Source organism: Passer montanus, unplaced genomic scaffold (genome assembly GCF_014805655.1).
Source record: "Passer montanus isolate IOZ18808 unplaced genomic scaffold, ASM1480565v1 scaffold83, whole genome shotgun sequence".
In the NCBI taxonomy this organism is placed as follows: Eukaryota; Metazoa; Chordata; class Aves; order Passeriformes; family Passeridae; genus Passer; species Passer montanus.
This window is the reverse complement of record NW_024373590.1, coordinates 2,315,060-2,335,916: the sequence shown is the minus strand read 5'-3', so window position 1 is coordinate 2,335,916 and position 20,857 is coordinate 2,315,060. Positions and strand designations below refer to the sequence as shown.

At 37.8% G+C, this 20,857-nt stretch overlaps 1 protein-coding gene across 5 annotated transcripts in view; it reads right to left on the bottom strand.

Annotated features, from left to right (window-relative positions):
* Positions 1–1,361: 1,361 nt before the first annotated feature.
* The window catches only part of GRAMD2B (GRAM domain containing 2B), a 41,667-nt gene continuing 22,171 nt past the window's right edge, over positions 1,362–20,857 (bottom strand). For 2 of the 5 annotated variants that reach the window (XM_039733111.1, XM_039733112.1), the window contains exons 2-14: positions 18,605–18,727; positions 16,554–16,635; positions 16,172–16,238; positions 15,142–15,245; positions 11,637–11,732; positions 10,856–10,927; positions 10,658–10,738; positions 9,886–9,997; positions 8,102–8,224; positions 7,825–7,912; positions 7,248–7,349; positions 5,645–5,738; positions 2,440–2,625 (exon numbers count right to left, since the gene is read on the bottom strand). In XM_039733111.1, the coding sequence (XP_039589045.1) occupies positions 2,584–2,625; positions 5,645–5,738; positions 7,248–7,349; positions 7,825–7,912; positions 8,102–8,224; positions 9,886–9,997; positions 10,658–10,738; positions 10,856–10,927; positions 11,637–11,732; positions 15,142–15,245; positions 16,172–16,238; positions 16,554–16,635; positions 18,605–18,727 (1,186 nt within the window). In that variant the 3' untranslated portion in view covers positions 2,440–2,583. Of the gene's footprint in view, positions 2,626–5,644; positions 5,739–7,247; positions 7,350–7,824; positions 7,913–8,101; positions 8,225–9,885; positions 9,998–10,657; positions 10,739–10,855; positions 10,928–11,636; positions 11,733–15,141; positions 15,246–16,171; positions 16,239–16,553; positions 16,636–18,604; positions 18,728–20,857 lie in introns of all 5 variants that reach the window. The other 3 variants (XM_039733109.1, XM_039733108.1, XM_039733110.1) reach the window with 3 other exon arrangements.

Here is a 20,857-nt window from a genome sequence, read left to right as displayed (position 1 = left end):
TGGAATAAGTCTCCCTGCTCTTTAACAGACTCTCAGCCTTGAGGGAAGCAGCTTTTCCTTGCTTATCCCTGCTGCTAGTACTTCCCTCCCAAATGCCGGGTCAAGCCCCCTCCACCGCAGCTGCGAGCCTGAATCACACGATTTAAATCACCCTTCTCCCTTCTAAGCTTTATCCACGTGGGGCCTCGCAGTGCTCCCTGGAGTTCTTCAACACTGTGTGCTGCCCACCTGTGCCTTGATGCCTGAAGAGAGAGACATCCTGAGATACCCTCCTCCTCCCTCTAGGAAAAGGGGAGTGAGGATAGCACCTGAGGGGCAGGGCAGAGGTCATGCTGAACTGTGCCAGTGCGCTCACACGGCCGCTGTGTCACAAGCCAATGCTTTCTCTGGAGCGTAGTTCACCTTCCTGTGGTAGAACACTGTTAAGAGCTTTGTCCAGACTCGCCTCCCCTGGCATGCTGCTGCAGCAGGCTAAAGGGCACACATCCACCTCTGATTGCTCATTCCATACAGTAATTATTTTGTTCCGTATGGCTAATGATAAGGCCTTAGCCTGCCTGATTCACTTAAGGCACCTATCAAATATTATCCCTGTTCTCCTGTAGAAAAGCACAGACTTGACAATGTAAGGTAAGTAAAAGGCTAACTCAGTTCAGCTGCTGGATATAACCAAGTCTTCTTGTAGTTCCTTTGATAAAAGTGACTCATGGCATCAATTTTTCAACCACAGAGCTAGAGACTTCTGGTACAGAATTAAAGGCAAGGAAAGAGAAAGGTAGAGGATAAGGAGAGAGTCCAAAACATTGTATAAGCTGCGCAACTGTACAGGAAAGTAAGGAAGACAATGGAAAAAATTAAAAAAATAACTTATTTCAACAGTTTTTTTGTGAAGCTGAATTTTCCAATAAAATCACAATAGCTGAGGAAGCAAAGGCAGAGACTTCAATAGGGAGAACAGTCAAATCTCACAAATTTCTTACATACCGTGCTCATGTGGAATCTTGAGCCAGGCAGGCATGTTAGAGCCCTCAGAGCCCTCCAAGCTGCCTCAGCATTCCGATACCCATCCTATATCCTCCAAGGAGGAAACCTGAGAAACCTGGGGAACTTGAGAAAACTATTAACATGTCCCCAAAACTCTGGGGACCAAGTTTGTTCTTACTGTTGTCATTGAGATCCAGAAAGAAGTCACATACAACAGAGTCAGAGGAAGGACTGTGGCAGGATGCAGTTCCTAACCCCTTGTGTTGCTTTCTGGGTTTTGCACAAACTGTACCATGAGATATAAGCCTCATGAATATCACACTTGACTAAAACTAGTGGATGGACTTGGCTTCATCAAAATTATAGTATTGAGTCACTGGTTTTAAAAAAGTTTATTTAAACAAAGTAGGTACATTTCACAGAAATGGTTATAAAATGCATAGCATATTATAAACAATACTGTTACTTCACAGATAGTAGTTATTATCCTAAATATTGCTTTTTAAAAACTAATGAGCCTGCTTGGTGAATCAAAAAGCTGAAATCCCCTTAGGCACTCTGGGAAAAAAACAGTATGTGATATAACAAAGCAGGTGTCCACTTTTCCATTCACTCTACTGATTGTTTGTATTGCTGCACCATTAATTTGCCAGTTCTCATTATGTGGAAATATCCAGTCCTTGGAGTCACATACTACGACTAGATTTCCATTTAGTGGACTACAAATTGCACTTGCTCAGCCAACCAAAACCCCAAGCAACTCTAAGGAAAGCTGAGTGAGGATCTTCATTCTGATTAACTTAAAAGAACAGAGACCATATGAGTGGACAGAAAACAAGAAGTTTTTCTAAGTTGTGCAGGTGTGTCACACCCATATTGCTATTCATAAGCAACTTGATTGCAAATTGGCAAATCCATACACATTTCAGGTTTGACTTTTGATGGAACCTGAATGCCCAGCAGAAACAGACCTTAGCCTCAGTGCTGATACAGTGTCACAGAAAGTGGAATTGAGCCTTTTTACAGCACTGGAGAACTGAGCAGGCCTCAAACATTCATGACTTTGCATATGCAAACACAGAGGCGTCTGTTTTCTGATTTTTGGGATGTCAGGGTGCAGAGAAGTAAATACAAATGAAGAGCACAGCACCAATCCATATTCATAGCTAAAAGATACCTGCTCATTCACACAACACTTCAGTACATTAATCATGACTGACATTCTTCATGTATATACTTGTATGACAATAGGCATAAAGCAAATGTTGAGGTAAAATGATATGCACCAGGTTTGCACTGGTGAAAGCAACTCTAAAATCAAGCAAGCTATAAAATCCATTAATTCACACAAGAGAGGAAGAAAAATCCCCATATTTTTAAAACATAGATATATATAGACCAAACCATATATGTTTGCAAAATATATAGATACATGCTGAAGAATCAACTGACTTTTTTGCATTATGACATGAGCGTTACAGTAGTTTAGCTTGGCTTGACTGAAAATAAAGAAGCTTGAACTCTGGCCAGCAGAGCTCCTTTGGAACAGTTTGTCAAGATGGAAGAATGAGGTCTGAAGAGTCCAAGAATATTGATGTTTCATTCACCATCTTCAAGCAGTTTTTGTAAATTGTTCTGTATCTTAGAAAAAGAGAGGGAAAGAGTTGTGAGGCAAGAAGTGTTACGCTGCATTTTAAATAAAAAATAAAATCAAGACATACTCTTCAATATACCCTGTCTGCATGTTAATTCTGTCACACCTTTTCACACCTATGGTAGTCCTGTTAAACGCTTCCCTTATTATAAGTGTAATAGAAATGCATCAAATGGAACACCTAGACAATCAGCTAGCAAGTTTCACATAATTAATATCCCCTGAAATTTTCTCCTATAGATTGTCTCCTTCATTAGTCATAAGAAAATAAGACAGAACTAAAAATCAGAGCTAGAAACAATGGGACAAGAAACTGAATTATTTTCACCTTGATTAAAATCTAGTAAAAGCCTCAAACTTCCAAGTCATAGCTCTATGGCTAAATGGATAATTCAAATAGTTTTGTAACAGCTTCAGCCATGATATGTGCACAGCAAAGTAGTCTTCTAACCATTAGCAGACATGTCCCATTTACCAGATTTAGTGAATTGATTGTGGGCTATCTTCCTTTAGCTACAATGAAAGTAATGTCAGCCAGTTGCATCCTCAAGAATAATTTGAACAAATCTATTTTTACACAGCCTATTTATCTGCTTTTCATCTCCTTGTCCTTAAAAGCAGAGAGGAGGGAATAGAGTGGGTCACATCCCCAGATACACATGTTCTCAATATCTCAGTATCTTAGTAACTTGCTGGCACTGGTTACAGATTTAGTCACAGCTATTTTCAGGCTTTAATTTGAGGAGCCACTGTACTTCCTGCTCAAAGATACCACTTTTCAGTCCTACGTCATGGTTTCTATCACAGATACACACCTTTACAAGAAGGACATTTTGAGGAAAGGGAAACAGTAAGAAGCACCTCATTTTATGAGAGTTGCTTAATATGTGAACAGGAATTTCCTTTTAGCTTGGTAAGTTAGTGTAAGGGAAAGAGTAGTATTAGGCCACATTTTCCTTCCCACAATTTAATGCTTTGTCCTTTGATAGACACAGTGCATTTTAACAAACTGCTACATTAAAAGCCAAGTTAGCAGGATTTTGCTAAACAATGGCAGTTCCTCGACTCCAAGTATGAAGGAGAACTTGGAAAAATCACAAGGTCACACTGAAAATGTTATTGCAACATATTTGTGCTCTAACCAATTTTTAACTCCAGAGTAATTTTTAGTTTTTCATCTAGTTAATCTCAGTGCTCCAGTTTACAGTGCTGTGGTCACACGGAAAGTAAGGGGAGACAAGACAAGTTATACTGGAACATGTATGCTACTTTTGCTGCTGCAGACAGTTACCAGCACTTTTCACTAAGGCATATGAAACTGTTAAACAACTGCAGTAACTTCACTCAGAGAATAAAAAAGCTGTTTATTAGATTTCTAACCACTGCTCATCTAGATTAGAACAGGATGTGGCAATATGCAGCTACAGGCAATTCTGATTTAGCTCGTATGCAGAGCTTCATTGCCCTGAATATCTGGCAGATAAAGGTAAGTCTTTGAAGCTCCAATCCTGTAGACATTAAACAAAGAAAGCAAGACACTAAACAAAAAAATGTGCACCACATAAGACTCTAATTCAGGACAGAAGATCACTTCTCTGGGAACAGATGAATGACCTAACCATCCAGCTGTCCATTACCGTCTCCAAGAAGAGACTATATAAGGGAGTGGGACAGTGCCTAGCCTTGCTGCAAAGGGCTGGCTGGTTTCCCACTGAAATCAGGTCTCCTGTGAACCACCTTGCCAGCGTGTCCCAGACAGCCAGAAAGCAGTAACCTCCTAAATGACCTAATTTGGCTGAAGACTGTATCTGGTAACCATCTGGTAAGCATTTTCGCTTTGTATTCACACTGTTATTGTCCAGAAAACACAAAGGGGTTAAGCCAGCAAACTCTGGATTTCCATAGCCAAGAGGGTGAAGATGTACTCCTTTTTGGCAGTATTTCTAAAACCTATGCCACACATTTAAGCAGTGATAATACATAGTCTTAGCTTTATGCTATTTGAGAAATTTGGTTTGGGGGAAAAAAGGTGTTGAAAGACCTTGGCACAGACTCAGTTTTAGAAACAGAGGCAAAAATATCCCCATGTGACTTAAACACAAAGGAATTCAAGTAACTTTTGGTTTTGTTCCACTAGTGCTTTTGTCAGGCTCAGCCTGTGTATGTGTACCCAACACACAGCATTTCACCCACCTGTACTGGGTGCATTTGACAAGGTTTGGGGGCAGGTGAGGCAAGGTCTGTAGGGGCAGCAGCAGTGTGCCAGGGCCAGGGACTGCCCTGTGCTGGACACAGCCATTCCAGCAGCATCCAGCAGACCCACCACAGGGCATAGCCATGAGAGCAGTGGAGTCTCTGATAAAGTGTTACAGAAAGTGGAAAAACACCAAATAAGGAAATAAGGTCTGCACACCCACTTGTTTCTCACAGGCTTCCAATTTAAGTCACCAAATACGTTTAGCTTTCCAATTAGAGAACGGTAAAAAGCAAGAGTCAGGTATAGGGAATTGCACAACTGGTGCAGCAGTATTTGTGTCACTGAAGTAAAACAAGCAGATCTCAGCCACTCTGTGTGAACAAGCCGACTACATATATAAGCAAGCACCATTTTTCTTAATCAAAACACCAAAACTCCAACAAAAGCCCCAAACAGAAAGATTAACCAAATACCAATAAAGGCTGAGTTCAAAATCCTTAGCTCTAGTGGCTTAAAAGAAAAAAAAAAGTTGAGATCACTACATAATGCAGTAATAACCACTGAAGTGCCTGCCTCAAGGACACTTGGCCTGGTTATAAGCTTCAGCTCAAGGCAAAACTTTTACACATACCAATGTTTATAGTAGGGTTAATTTACAGTCCGAAAACTAGTCCTTTGTCTAGGAAAGCATGCCACCTTTTAGTATCGAAACTGGGGGTAACTCTACACTTTTCAAGATAAAAGATCATAGAAACACAGGAAGAACCTGACTGGTCTACGAGCATTTGCATTGTATCATACTATGTTACCTTTTCCAATTTTCTAAGGTTAGCAGTTAACTCATCACAAAGGGCATCAGCATTAATTTGCAGGTGAGATCCCAAATCTTGGTGCACTTGATGTCTGTCAAATAGAATGGAAAAGTAAGTATGACAGACTCAAAAAATGAGGAAAACAGAACTGGATACACATGTAGATGGCAACAGTGCCGAAATTGTAAACTGTAGTAGTTCACAGAAAGAAAAAAGCGATAAGTCACTTCTTGACTACATTTTCTACGTGATCTCATTCTCCAGAAGTTTGGATAGAGCACTTTACAGCTATTTCCCCTGAAAAGTTCTATAAATTCCACATCCTGTGATTTGGAGGAAATCAGAAAGCCCAAGCCCTTGACACTGCAGAAGTGCACATTAGATCTTCCTTCCTGTATCTTGTACTCTTTGGGATCAGAGCAACAGAAACAGAACTTTCTTGTGTTAGTGTTTTTGAAGAGGGACACAGTATCCAGGCAAAAAAAATATGCCAGAAGTGAGAAAAAAGGCTTTTGACACTCCTTACTATGTGCGACAAGTTTACCCCAATTCTTGCATTATAAAATGGTAAAATATAAATGCAAGGCTGCATAGATAGAGCACCATTTCCTCCCCATACATGCATACAAGTCCTACTGCTTTCCACAGATGACAGCTGAGACCAGTTGGATCATAAACAGCACAGTCATTGTTTGCTATGACCACGAGTGCAATGTCAGAGTGACCTGTTTTGCCATGGATGGGTAATCAGAGAAAGCTGAATTTAAAAGCATACTTATGTAAGAGCTTGCTAAATGTGAACCACTTTGCAAACAGCTCCACCATGCCTGAGTCAGCTCTGTCTTGAATTTTATTTTTCCCTTCTCTTTTTCATGTGGTGCTTCTACAGCTCTCATCATTTCCATTCACGTTGCATGTGGCTGTAGGTTTTGAACTGAGTTTACAAATGACTTTTGAAGCCATATTTTTCAGAGCAGCTCAGGGAAAAAAATCTGTTCCAAGAAGGGGAGTTAATGCAAAATCTAATGCTCAATAAACTGATTAGTATTCTCGGCAGTATCCTGTTTAAATTCCTAAGACAAGAACAGGGAGCTAATACAACTTATAGAGGCAAAATACTGTGGAAAAAAACCCATGTGCCTCTGCACTGCCTCTCCACTTAATGTTTGCATATTTTCTATCTATGCAACATGGATACAAAAAAAAACAAAAAAAAAACCTAACTGCAGGGGCATATGACAGCCATGACTCCAGCTAGAGAAAGGAATTGTTTATGTAACTATGGTCCCTTTCCCTATTTTCTCTTCAAATACACAGACATCTGTCTCTTGGTGTGTTTGGATTTTGCTTTGGTTTGGTTTTGCCGTGTGGTGCTTTTTATTTCAGAAAGACAGGATGTCAATTTCTAAATGGTGTATATATATAACACAAATCTTTATACAAGCAAAAGAGGTGTATTAGCACAAAGAGCATGAAGCCTGTTTCTAACATACTAATCAAATTACACTAAGACTGAAGACAGAAGTTACATCTTTTTCATGGAGTCATTGCTCTGGATAAAGATTTTAAATCCCCAATACTTTTCCAGAGTTTATCTTACTCCTTAATATGCGAATCAAAGACCGTCATGGACATAAGGCGTTCCTCCAGGACACTGATTTTATATCTCATGTAGAAGGTAGAAAGTATTAAAACACAAACCCTGTAAGAGAGAAAAATAAAGCATATCAATTTAAGGAAACTTCAGCAGTACCTGACAAATTTGTTGTTAAAAACCATTTAAATTGTTACTTGCATGTGTTCAAGAATAAAGGTATTGTTCTCAGAAACATTTCAGGAATAGCATCAATGGCATTCAGACAGTTATGAAAATCTCAAACCTGAATATGTGTTTGCTAAGTGACATGCAAAAGAAACCTCTGCAAGTACTTAAACACTTTTAACACCCTTTGCTTTTAAAAGTAAATGGCCAGTTAAGTATAAGCCTGTCGCAGCAGGCTTATATATGTATATACATATACATACATGTATGTATACACACATTTCTGGGAAGTGTAAAGGCAACAACTCCCAGTAATTTCCTTTTCTCAAGTAAAGCTTAGATTATATCAATCATGCTTACATTGTATCAATCAAGAAAATCCTAGTTTTTAACAATCTTCTAATTGCTAACTTACAGAATTGCATAAAATACAAGTACGTGGTTCAGAGATAAGAGCTTCTGGGACTTCACTTTGTGGAGGAACCTGAAGGCTTCAGAATGGCCTGCAAGGGAAAGAACCAAGTCTTACTTTGAGCAGAGCAAGCCATGGAATATAAACAGTGTTTTGAAGAATGCAACAGATAATGCAGAGGGAGAAACAAGAAAGAGATCTTCCATGTTATGTGAACTGACATACTTATGCAGACTTGTCTCAAGTTATTCCAGCTGAAGATCTGTCCTTGATTTCTTACCATTTCGAGGACTGTTTCGGGCTTTTCCATCAGGCCCACGTTTACTATGTGCATCTGAACGAACAGACTTGGCCTCAGGCTTGGAAATTTTCAAATGAGTCTCTGTTTCAACAACGTGATAATCTGTCAAAGGGAAGAATTTTAACAGAGGTGAAATAGAAGTCAAAGGAAATTGTTGATAGCTTATTTGTCAAGGATAGCTTATAGGTCAAGAAATAGAGGAAGAGGAGAATTTTAAAAGGTGCATTTCTGTACTTTTGGGTAAAAAGCAGAAGTTGATTTAGTACCCTTGAAACAGTTTATGTACTAATTCCACATCAATACAAAATAAAAAGAGGCACCTGGACTGAAAGAAGGTGATATGTGTTGTATTTATATTCCAGATCTTTTAAAATATGGCAACCCATGAAAATCTTGAAAGCTACTACTGAATTTACAGGCAGAAGATTATAGTCACAAAAGTAATCTCTGAAAAAGCCTGAATTTGCTAGAGTAATGATTCCAAATTACTTTAATAGCAACACCAAATGGGGATAATGCATTGTTACTTTAAAAAGGACATTAAAACTCCCTTTCCTGACTGTCTTTAAAAATGCCAGTGGTATCTTGAAAGAAATGGGACAGAAAAAATCTAATCACACTCAGCTTTATGCTCTACCAGTTTACCCTGGACTTGCTGTAATGATGCAAAGAAAACAGCCATAAGTGACAGACATGCTACCTTTTACCTCCGCTTTCAATTCCTTTTCCTAGGATGGTTCTTTGACTGGATATTGGTTTTCATTTGTGGAAAAAGAAATGGTTTGAAGTAGTTACTGGCCATCAGGAAGTAAGACAGCAAGTTAGAACATTATTTAGAAGCACTTCTGTGGCATGTGATGACACCACAATTTAATGGACAGCACCACACAAGTAAAGGCACAGTAAATATAAAATACCAATGAAAGCAAATAACTCCAATTAATTCTGCTGAAGAAAAGACACAGAGCAAAAAGGAGAGTAAATAAAAAATAACATGACAGAGAACTGCTATAAAAAATGACAGTGTCTTTCAACAGTTTCTTATACAAATTATAGTCAAGATGGAACCCAGAGTACTAATAGCATTAACAAATTAATATCTTAATATATATTAATTGTACAAGAGAATGCTCTACATTTTCATAATAACATTCAGCATGAGCTTTACAAAACAAGTATTGCTGTACTTATGAAGTCATGAAGTATGAGTTATGAAGTGAGTTTCAATCAGAACAGCTGCTAGTTAGGTGAAGAACTTGAGATTACAAAGAGTGTGGTAAAGAAAGAACAACTTTGGCTGGTATCTTCAAATATCTTAATAGCTGTAAAGAATAAAATGAGTGCTTAAAAAAAACACAAAAAACACAAAAAATAACCTTGATGATCAAAAGCCATCATGGTACAAAAGTGTTATTTGTATAGATCAGAAGTTGAACTGTGACTTGAAGTACTTTAGAATGGGTTTTGTTTGTTTGTTTTTCCTTTGTGTTTTAAAGCATGAATGGCTCCCACATTCTATTTGTGTTCACATGGCTAAGCAACTGGAACCAGCAGGGACAATTTAGATCTGCTGATGACCAAGTCATTTTCTGAGGATGGATTTCAGAGGGCCATAGTAACAGATGGGCCTTGAGGAAGATCTCAAAATCCACATAATTCTCCAGGACTGTGGAGAATCTAGATTACACATCAGAAGGGGATACAGAAGAAAAACTGAGAGCTAGTCCATTCTTCTTCTCTTGGGGCTCCATGATCCCACTCACCTTGGAAGCACTCCAGCTCTGGTGTCTGTGAGCCTGTGCTGCTGGACTCTTCCATTTCTTGTCTTCGCTGCTGCACTATTCCATCCAGATCAGAATAATCTTCATTGAAATCCTAATGTGAGAACATATCACACAAAGGCTCAGCCCTGTTCTAAATCAAAACAACCTAATTCCCTCTAGAATCTGAACCAAAGATCCAAGCTTTAGAACTGTTTAACCAGGAACAATCTCTGATATCAACATGTTGAGCTCAAACTAAAAAATAAGCTCCATAAGAAAGAAGGTAATCCTCTGTGCATGCACCCCCCTTCTCACCAGAATTCAAGCTTCATCTCCTTCTTTGTCTATAAGAAAGACTGTTAAGTTAGACAGGTTGTGAAGTCCGGGATAAATCCATAGACTTAGACTCTGGTCATCACATGTGGCTTTACAGCTCTTTCAGATGAGTGGACTGTTTTCCAGAGGAAGGTTTGCTACTAGAAACACTGCAAAAACTGTCCATGGCAGACTTTATGTCAGTACAGTGAAATCTGATTGCTAGACAGAGATATGGAGAACATATGGACTTGAATAAATCCAAAGTGTACGCATGTATATAAACTGCATGTCATGGATAATTATGCTAATTATTCTGTTTTCCAGCGTTAAAACTCATGTAAATTTTAGATACAGATGTCATGATTTTCTTCAGTTTCCTTTCTCCAGGCATTATAAATAGTACTTGCAATGAAAGATGCCATGCAACAAAAGAACAAACTTCTAAGCCATTTACCAGGGGCAGAGTTCTAGGGCGATCAGCCCTGAAGCTGTTTTCTGCAGAAGAGGGATTTGGACTGTTGCCCATGCTTGTATCCTGAAAAAAAGCAGCAGTGTCAACAAGGAACACAAGCAGACAGTACCATTTCACAGCAAGATAGCAGTAATAATGAACACAAAGCTACATACCATTTTCACTGCCACTAGTACTTACGTCAAGATGTGTACAGATAGATTTTAATAGCTTGTAGGTGGTATCTCTGGAGAGTAGTGATACAAACATGTACTGCAAAATAAAAGTTCCATGACTGCTTGCAAAAGACACAAAGACATACAGACTTTCTCTTATCTAAATAAAACTTGACAGGTGATTTTGCTGATCAAGTAACAATTTTCATGAACCTCAGTATGGCAGGAAAAGCCTGCGGTCCTTCTAAGCCTATGGCTTGATATTTATTACATGAATACAGAACAGGCACATAAAAGTTACCATGTTCTGCTGTAGGAACAAGAGCATAATCCAGATCTGTTCTTTCTTTTAAAAACACTTTTCATGCCATGTTTTACCTACCCCTTAAAAAACTCCAAACAAACAAAACCCCAAACTTGCTTTTATGTACTGTCACCTGCACCCACAAAATATTTGTGCAATGAAAATGCGTTGTTTCTGAAGCTGCTTACAGGATAATCACATTTTCTACTGATTGATACAATTAATTACAATTCCTGAATATCACTGTAAGCAACAGATTTTTGTGTGTCTAAGGTATGACTGTTAGGTAAAAGAGATACAAGTAAATGAAAGGACACTGACAGAGCTGCTAACAAAGAAGGTAATCCTCTGTGCATGCACCCCCTGACTCAGCTTTTTCAGTTCCTCTGGTGCTATGAATTCTTGGAAAACAGGGAATGAATGATTACAGAGAGCATGTGGCAAACAGAGATTCTATTCTTTATTTTCCCACTGAAATACCTTGTCCTCTACCAGTACTTACCCTATCTGTCACTGTCGCTATGATCAGAGCATTTGGCACAAGAAGGGCAGTTTTGGTTTTCTTCAGAAGTGTCACTGACAGCACAGGTATACTAATCTGAAACAAGATCAATGTAGCATTGGAATCCCGCACACAAATCACCATCACACTCTCTCCCGAGGGCCAGCCCAGCTACTGGGACAAGCCAGACCTTCAACACTCACCATTTAAAGATGTCTCCACTGCTCCTCTGATTACTATTATTTCATGTAAAATAAGAAATGGTAATAATCTGAAACTATACCTAACTACTTTTACTTCTGCTTTTAAAAAATGCTAATCCAGGCATTTGTTTGCGCCTTCCTTTCCTGATCCTTTCTGGCTCTTACAAGCCTAGGGGCTTCGTGCACTGCAGATCAGCAAAATGAACCAATCTTAAAGCTATGCTTCCTTGTTTAGAAACCAAATATTTCAGAACATATCAGACAAGAAAAGCTTGTTGAATAATGAGCATAAAACTCTTCTTACCATTTACAGATCTGCAACAAGCAGGTGAGTAAACAGCTTGTCCTTCAGCAAGGTTGAAAGACCCAATACTGACACACCCGCTGACTTCAACTGATTCCTGTGTGTGCCAAGGAGGCAGTCTACATTTACATTGAAAAGTTCTCAATTTTCCATCCTCATTTATGTTTACATCCTACACCATTAGCGTAACATCTGCTAAGTTTCAAAGTATTTAACTTCAAATATTCTGCATGGGAATATTCTTCCTGTAAATCCCAATTTACAAAGGTAAAAAAACCTGGTTGGAGACAGTGAGTTGAAAAGTCCAGAGATTTAGTGAGTTAGGCAAATATAATAATCCTGGATATGTATATAATACAATAATAATGGATAATAACAACCATGATTAAGAAACAGATCCTGTTAAAAATATCTTTGGCACAGGCTCTCAGAACTATCTGAGAAATTTGGAAGCAAGGTTAAAAGTGTCCATAATTTGTTCAGTTAGCAATCACAGCACTGAATTAAAATATGCCATTGGAGGAGAATGAAGTTACTCTGTGTAGTTTCTTTTTAACTTTTGTTCAGAACAGCAACACAAAATCATGAAATGAAAAATTGTACCAGGTAAAAAAATCTTTGTGGATAACAGTTTGGTTATCCAGACTGCCAAACACTGCTTGAACAGAAATCCTGCTACATGCTATAAGAAAGCTGCTTACAATTTTTCTAGTTGGTTCAGTTCACAATTCACGTTAAAGAACTTTAAATCAGAGATGTAAACAGCATTCTACTGTGTGTAGTTTAGATGGATAACATTACTGTAATCAAAACTAATGTCTCCATTCAGCACTTGCTTACTGCACTGTTCCCACAGCATTAGATTGGAAGGGTGGAATCATTGTTTGATCACAAATACTTTTATCTGGAACAATAATTATTGCAGAATAAAAAGTTTAAAACCTGCAGGCAACATAGAAAGTAATTTTAAAGGGTAAAAGAATGTCTAAACCCAAGAAAGACTCAAGATAAAATATATACAGCCAAATGAGTGCTACCTGGAAAAAATGTGTTTCAATGCCCATTTAATCCGGCAGAGCAATATTTTACCTTTGAATATATACAGTGTCTTTACTGCATACTCAAAAGTCCTGAATTGTATAGCTGTTCCCTGCATGAAAGCTTTCAGTTAAAAAAACCCCAAACCCTGCAGGTAGAACTATCAAAAATTAACTGGAATGTGTAGATCTGCTGTTTCTCACAATAAAACACTTTATCCCTAAGTTTATATTGACAGAAGCTTTGTGTCCTGAAAATTTTGTCAGTGTATCTGACTGCTAAGAACGTTCCTCTTCCTGTCCAGCTTGATTTCCTCCTTCCTTTCCCACGACATCATTTTTTACTGTATCCCTCATTTTCAAGCTTTTTTCTTGATGGAATTCCTAAAAGCAGAATGAAGCTGTAAATAAATGATAAGGACTATCTCCTTCACTCTTAATTTTCCCCACAATATTTTCTGAAAATAAGACCCAGAATTGAGTAATTTGCAATATTGTTATAATTACATATCCAGAGTTTATTCCACCCTATCTTGTAAAATGTTTTCACTTTTCAGCATACGTGTAAGCATGTATATATCCCTGAATTTAAAACCTTGTTGACAAATAATTTCCTAGTTCTACATCATCATCATCATTCTGCATATTTTTTCTCAGTTTTTCTACTCAGTAAAGTTCTATCATATTCTTGTATACATTTAGCTTAGTTGACATTAGAAAGCTGTTCCACAGTTTGAAATAATTCCAATTGTTCATGGTGAACCAAAGATTGCTAGTGGAGCAGCTTAAATTTTAATAAATTACAAAGATAGCTGTGTTACTGATATTGAATGACAGTAGTCAACCAGCTGTTTTTCACTTTGTATCATACAGTTTTCACCAACATACACACCATCCACTGTCTATGACTAGTTGAATCCCTTAACTAGAAATCAACAATAGTCCTGGGCCAAGTGGTGGAACACAATAACCCATAAGGTCGCTATGGACAATGTGCTGTCAAGAATACTAAACATTCTTTAAACCTATTACACTTTATAAAAAGCCCTTTAACAACAGATGGTATACCATCAAAACAGCTGACCCCAGAGAAATGAGATAATCTCAACCCCTAATCAACACCTAGACCACTGGATCTAACCAGGAGCTTTGTTCAAGGGTGTACCTGAAAGAAAGAAGCCAAAGAAATCCTTGAAGCATTTTGATCTGTTTCCCCAAAAGCAGTCAAAACCAAAGCAGTTTATGTAAACAAAGCACACTCCAAAATCTCCAAATCAACAGATCCAAGTCTTTGTTTTTTCTGTATGCATATAATTCACCTCAAGGGTACTAAGCTTTAGGTGGATCACCAAGAAAGACTAATTTATGATCTTCCCAACAGTTCACATCTCAGTTCTGATCTGCACACTGTGCTCACAAGTAAACACCTTGCCAGCTTGTTTTTCTTTTATCCTGTTCTTTGTTTATGCAAAACGGGACTGCTAGAAGAATCCTTCAGAGAGCTTTGCTACTCAAGCAGAAGCCAGTTTTAGTTCTTCCTTTCTAAAAGCCTTAGTATGCTTGATCCCTCTCTTCAGTAACCCAGATATAGCCTTGAAGCCCTTAATATTTTTCAGCCTTCGTTCCTCCAGCTCCTCCTCCTCTTTTAAGTACTTATCCCAAGAGAAACGTTTTTGTAATTTGTGTTACAAGGGTTTGACAATGCCCTCACTGCTGCTTGTTAGATCCTTTCCTCTCATCTGTTTCTTTCAGACATGAAGTCCTTAAACAAAAGATTCGATCTCTAATAATAATAGTGTTCAGTTCTAGACTGTGTTTCAAACATCACTTATAAATAGTGATTGTATTCAATAAAACTTGGAAGTAGTACTATTCTAGCCTTGCACAATAATCTGAACTTCTGGTGATGAAAAAATTGTTAAGAATAGCATTACCATTCTATATATAAACATTTTACTAACCTTCGTGTCTTTACCAAAAACCTTGGAATGGAAGCAAATCCAGTTTTCAGAAAGGAATAACTTTCCTTGGTACAGAATTTCTTTCTGCAGAGCACAGGTAAAGCCTGAAACAAATGGAAATTCTATAATATTGAATGTAATCACAACTCAAGCCAAGTCAATTTGGCTTCTGTTCTGTTCTTTTTACAAAGCTATGATATGTTTAGATTTACACCTTTTGATTAACATCATCAAACCTCAAAATTTTCAGTAAGTTTAACTGATACTGACAAGCTCAGAAGATGTCACAGGCCTAAGTTTAGACTCAAAGTATTTGAAGGACAACAACTGAAATGAATAAAATGAATAGTGACGTGCAACTGGCCTCCAAAGGTCAAAAATCCTTTCTGAGAGGATATGACCTATCTTTCTATAAACTTTTTACTAACTTCTAGGTAACTGTATTACTTAAATGTGAAGAATTTAATGAAAGGATTTGTCTTTAAACTTCCAGCTGTACAGCTGTTGTCTAAAATAATGTCCAATAGAGATACAACACATGTAAAGTAATACTACTTTTACTTCACAGACATTGAGAAAACCATTTCTCACCCATGAACCACCTCCCCTGCATTCCTTTCAAGAAACATTTGCTATACAAGTCTGTGTACAATTCCCTTCTTATAAGTACTATATCATTAAAACATTATCAACAGCAAAAACTCAAGCTACTCACTTGACCAATGCTGTCTCAAGTACCGTCTTTATTAAGGAAGATTCAGTACCAAAAAATAGTGCATTAGATTAGGCTACTCTCCAGAAATGGCAAAGTGGGCTAAAATTTCCAAATACACCAAACATGCAGAGTTTTAAGTTTTCTAAGATTACAACAAAATGCCCATTGTACGTGGATCAAGGACCTGTAGCTCTAAGTAACTGGAGTTAAAAGTTTTTAAAATTTAGGTAGCTCCTCTTGTACATCACCACATTTGTTGGGTAACAACATTATCTAGGATCCACAGCCAACAACAACACGGGGGTTAATACTTACTTTGTTTCAGTGGCTCATCAATGGGAACATCTAGGAACAGCTTATGAAAGTGTGCGTTTGCCTTCAGCTAAAAAACAAAAAGCCCGACAACAAAACCACACACACTTTATTAGACAGTCTGACAACTAAGCGACCTGCTCCACTTCCTGTCCTCCACACACCTTCCCATTCTGCCCACTTGTTTTACAAGAAATCCTATTTTTTTCCTATGTGGCTATTAATGCTATATTGTGCTTTACCCAGGCTCTAATACACTGATGACAAAGGAACCTGTGTCCTTATACAACCATGAACTACAGTGTTGCTAAACTAAAGCCCTGTCATGATAGTTACATGTTTACTTTTACTCTATGTAAGCAAACAAGTAGAGTTTCTGCCTTACCTGATTTGAGGCACGTTTTTTCCTTTCAATCTTGGAGTCACTCTTGATTGTCAGGACTGGACTATCTGTGCTGCTCTTGGTCCTGAAGATTTAAAGCATTTGATGTAAGCCTGGCCCCAGTTCATCGGTCTTGGTAAGTTACCAACAGGATGTGCTTTTCCATGGAACATAATAATCCTTTAGATAACTTATCTAAATAATCAAGAATTATGCAGAGATAAAGAGGAGTGTGTCTTTTCTTAAACTAAATCAGTCTGCTGACTATGACAGTCTGATGAAGGTCTCCTTTAAATTTAGAAGGGGTACTCTAAATAACCGACTAGTTGGTAAGGAAATACAAAAACTTCAAAACATTTTTCAAGCGTAATGAATTATCACATTGCTTAGCTTCATCTTTGTTTCTGGGCAACATGTGAAATACTAATACTAAGCAAGCACATTCCTTAGTAATTCAAGTTAAAATGATACAAAGCTTAGTAGTTGAGGTAGAAGGCAGTGTATAGAAAGCTATGAACTTGTGACACAAGCTGCGAGCTCAGTTGAAAAGTGCAACAAAGAAGAATAGGTGCAAAAGTCAGAGGATGGCTCTGAAGTGTGTAGTGTAGTGTAACGAAATCATTAAGACAACCAGCAACTCTACAGGAAATGAAATGGAATTCTGAGTGCCAGTTGTATAGGTAGCGGTACTTTTACAGCTCCAGCCATTTATACTGGGAATCCAGACAAAACCTCAAACAACTCAAAAAAAAAAAAACAAGTACAGATCAAATTCTCTGTGGATGGCTGGGAAAATCAATTTTGCTGTTTTATACAGGAGGAATTAATGGCAGGTATTCTTCAGAAAAACAGAGAAGTGGGACAACTGTTTAATAAATCAGAACGAGTAGAGCACTCTCTCTGAAATCTAGGTGCCACTGAATAAATGCATATTGACATACTATAAAAATCCAGTAGCTCTTTTCAGAGGCCCTCAGATGCAAACTGAACAGCAGAAGAAAAAAACACATCACATGACTCATACTGAATGACCTGAAAAATATGTTGTGCTAAAGGTACAGTAGGGAAATGAAGGTGCTACAAAAGTTTCCATTTCTGCACCATATGAGTGTGAGGAAGAAAAACCCTGAGTCTTAGGAAACACAGCAGGGAAACGATTTTATAGCAATCTCACTTAGACACTGACTTAGAAGCAGAGAAACTGGCTGCATATCTCAGGCCCTCGTAGAAGAAAACTCTAAAATATGTGAGTACATGTATTTGTGATCTTATGTAAAGTACAGGTCAAACCGAAACAAACTGCGAGCCTGACAAAAATATTATATTTAGCCTTCACCAAAAGTAGTCAATTACAGCATATAAGAGGTAAGACTGCAATGTTTGGGGGAAAAAAAAGTGATAACATATTCCTTCAAATACCTCTTCCTCAAAGATGCCTCATTAAATTAAATTATATTTTTTTAAATATTTGCCTTGTGACCAAAACAACAGTTGTTGTTGAGTTGACAAAGTGAAAGGGATGCAAAGGTTCAAGCCATCCTCATGGTATTTCAGCTTTTAGAAGCACTTAAAATGCATTTCAGTTCTCCAACAAAAGAAGAATGAGTATCTTTGTAGGGACATTAGAAAAATCTGATGCAATATACAGCACAGAGTCCAAAACTGAAACTTATGTCATAGTTTTACCATGGACAATCAATATTCCAGCATGAAAGTGTTCTGGAAACAGGCCAGGACTAAAACTGCAGCTCTGTTTGACTGCCTGTCAAATTGATTATGAAAGGAATGTAACTAGCAGTGGCACCAAACAGTGCAATCTATTTTTTCCTAGAATAGGGGAACTAAGCCAGCTCAGAGTCTAAATTCTATTGTTACTGCTTGCAATGAGTAACACGACAACTAAGGAAGGTGTCTGGATTCCAATTTACTTGCATAGTGTGCAAGCTAACACTAGGTTATCTGATAAATATTGCTACTCATTCTACCTTTTGAAGTGGGTTGCAGCCATTTAAATTATTTTACTAGAAGAAAACTGACAGTATTTCTGACATTACCTATCAACATCAACTTTTTTCCGGTCATCAAAATACTCAATTTCACTGGTAGGGGTCTGAAGTGACACAGTGGGTGATTTTCCAGCCTTTCTTTTTTCATCAGTTCCATTTTCTCCATCTGAACTGCAGGGGGAAAAAAATAAAAATAAACAAACAAAGAACCAAAGAAGAAAGTGTGATTGACAGTAATGTTGAATGCCACTGCAACACGTTGACAATACAGCATATATTAAAGAACAAAATTGTAACTTATATTTATTTTGAGATCCTGAAAAAAAATCTGTGTCTACTGACTCAACAGTACTATACATCTGAGCTCTAGTACTGGAATTTCAGCAATGAAAAGCGGAAAATTGAAAGATTGCCATGGGTATTTAGGCGCTCATAAAATTTGTAGCTCTAGCTTCCCTTCTGAAGAAAACATCTCGTTTAGGAAAAATGCATTCCATGTCCACTACTCAGACTCAGATGACTAATGGAAATGAATTTGATTGGCAAGCCGCAAGAAAAACATCTTGCATGACAGCACTTGGTGCTTAGCAGATTATTTGTGGCTCAATATTGCAAGAGGAAGATGGGTCCTATTTTGCCTCTCACTTGTCATCTTCTGTGAGAGTCCACATGCAGGATCTTCACAATAAAGGTCTCTCTCCAAGTACAAAAAGCATTGTTTTTATTTTAAAAAGCAGCATTGCCACCACAGTGCATTGTCTTTTCACAGCACATGCCACTGCTTCAGAAATGTGTGTTGTGGATCCAGAGTCTGAAGGCTAAGCAATGTACCATTAGAGCAATATACCTTCCAAAGGGAATCCCCCTGGCTTCCCTTTCCATAACTTTCCAACAAAATGACAACCCAGAAAACTTGAAGAAAAAGAGCTGTTATTAATAGCAGGGTGTGAAGAATGATGATACTTTAAAATGATATGACAAATACCTACATACACTTGCCTGCAGAAACCTGAAGCTTCACAAGAAACTATACGATGCTCTTAGGATTAAAGAGGAAAGCCAAACCATGCCGCCCACTAATTTAATGCCTGGCCTGAATGACTACATTTACAGAAGTTTTCCATTATAATTAATTTCTGCTATTTTACAGCCAGTCTACAGCCATCATGTGACATTGTCGTTACTATGAACAGTTTTTTTTCTTACTAAGGTAAAAGTTTTATTAACAGAGGTTCTCAAACTAATTTAATCTTCTTTTAGGAAGGGCACAAAAAGATCTTTTGCTTTTATTACACTCTGATGAGTGAGATATCAGAAGACATGCCTCACCTTAATTGAGGTCTAATGAGGTGTTATCCTGCCTCACAGCCAAACTAGAACTTATGCCACAGGACAAATGCCAGGATTCTCAAAACATCTCATATTCACATAGAGCAGTTATTTCCAAGTATTACATCTAAGCCTTCCTCAGCACCCTTAACACTCCCCATCACAGGGGCACTGAATTCCTACTCCCTAAGTCACACATTATTACTGTGACTTTCAATCCTTTCAATTATACATAAAGCAAATAAGGAATAAACCTTATTATTTCCCCATAACTTCACTCTTGGATCAGCTCTGCTTTAACTACACATCATCAGTTTTTATTTTCAGTCAACATTAATGACAATTAAATAGGAAATTAATGAGATTCAAGTGGAACCCAATGTGCCTGAAAAACTCAAATAAGCAGCTTTATGCTGTTTGAGATTCTAGACAGAAGCAGACCACCTACTCAAACAGCTCCCTGCAAGCATAGGGGAGTTTGTATTCCAAGTCTGCAAATCCTGCAAACGTCTTATTCACAGTCTTGCTATATTTCTATTACCCAAATTCTTGGGCTCCAAGAGTGGCCAGAGAATACCACAAATGAGTGGAATAAGGAACAGGGTGCAGCAAAATTGCCAGGTTCAAAAAAAGCAGCTTAGCATGGAAACTAACGTTCCTTCCCCTTTCCTTAATCACAGGTAAATTAAAGCACTCCTCACATTCTCATGAGTCAGTACTCATAAATGCTTTGTAAAAAGGGACAAAAGTCAGGAACAACAACAACAACAAATTAGATTAAGAACACTTTAAAATCTCTGTAGTGATTCTCACTACAACTGTTGGGAGTAGATGAACATTAAAAAAAAACCAAAACCAACCTGGATTTGCAAATGTCAGGACAAAGCAAAAGAACTTTGTGACATTGCAACCATTGAAATGAAAAAAAAAAAAATCCAAACCCAAACCTCAGATACCATCAAGCCTATTAAA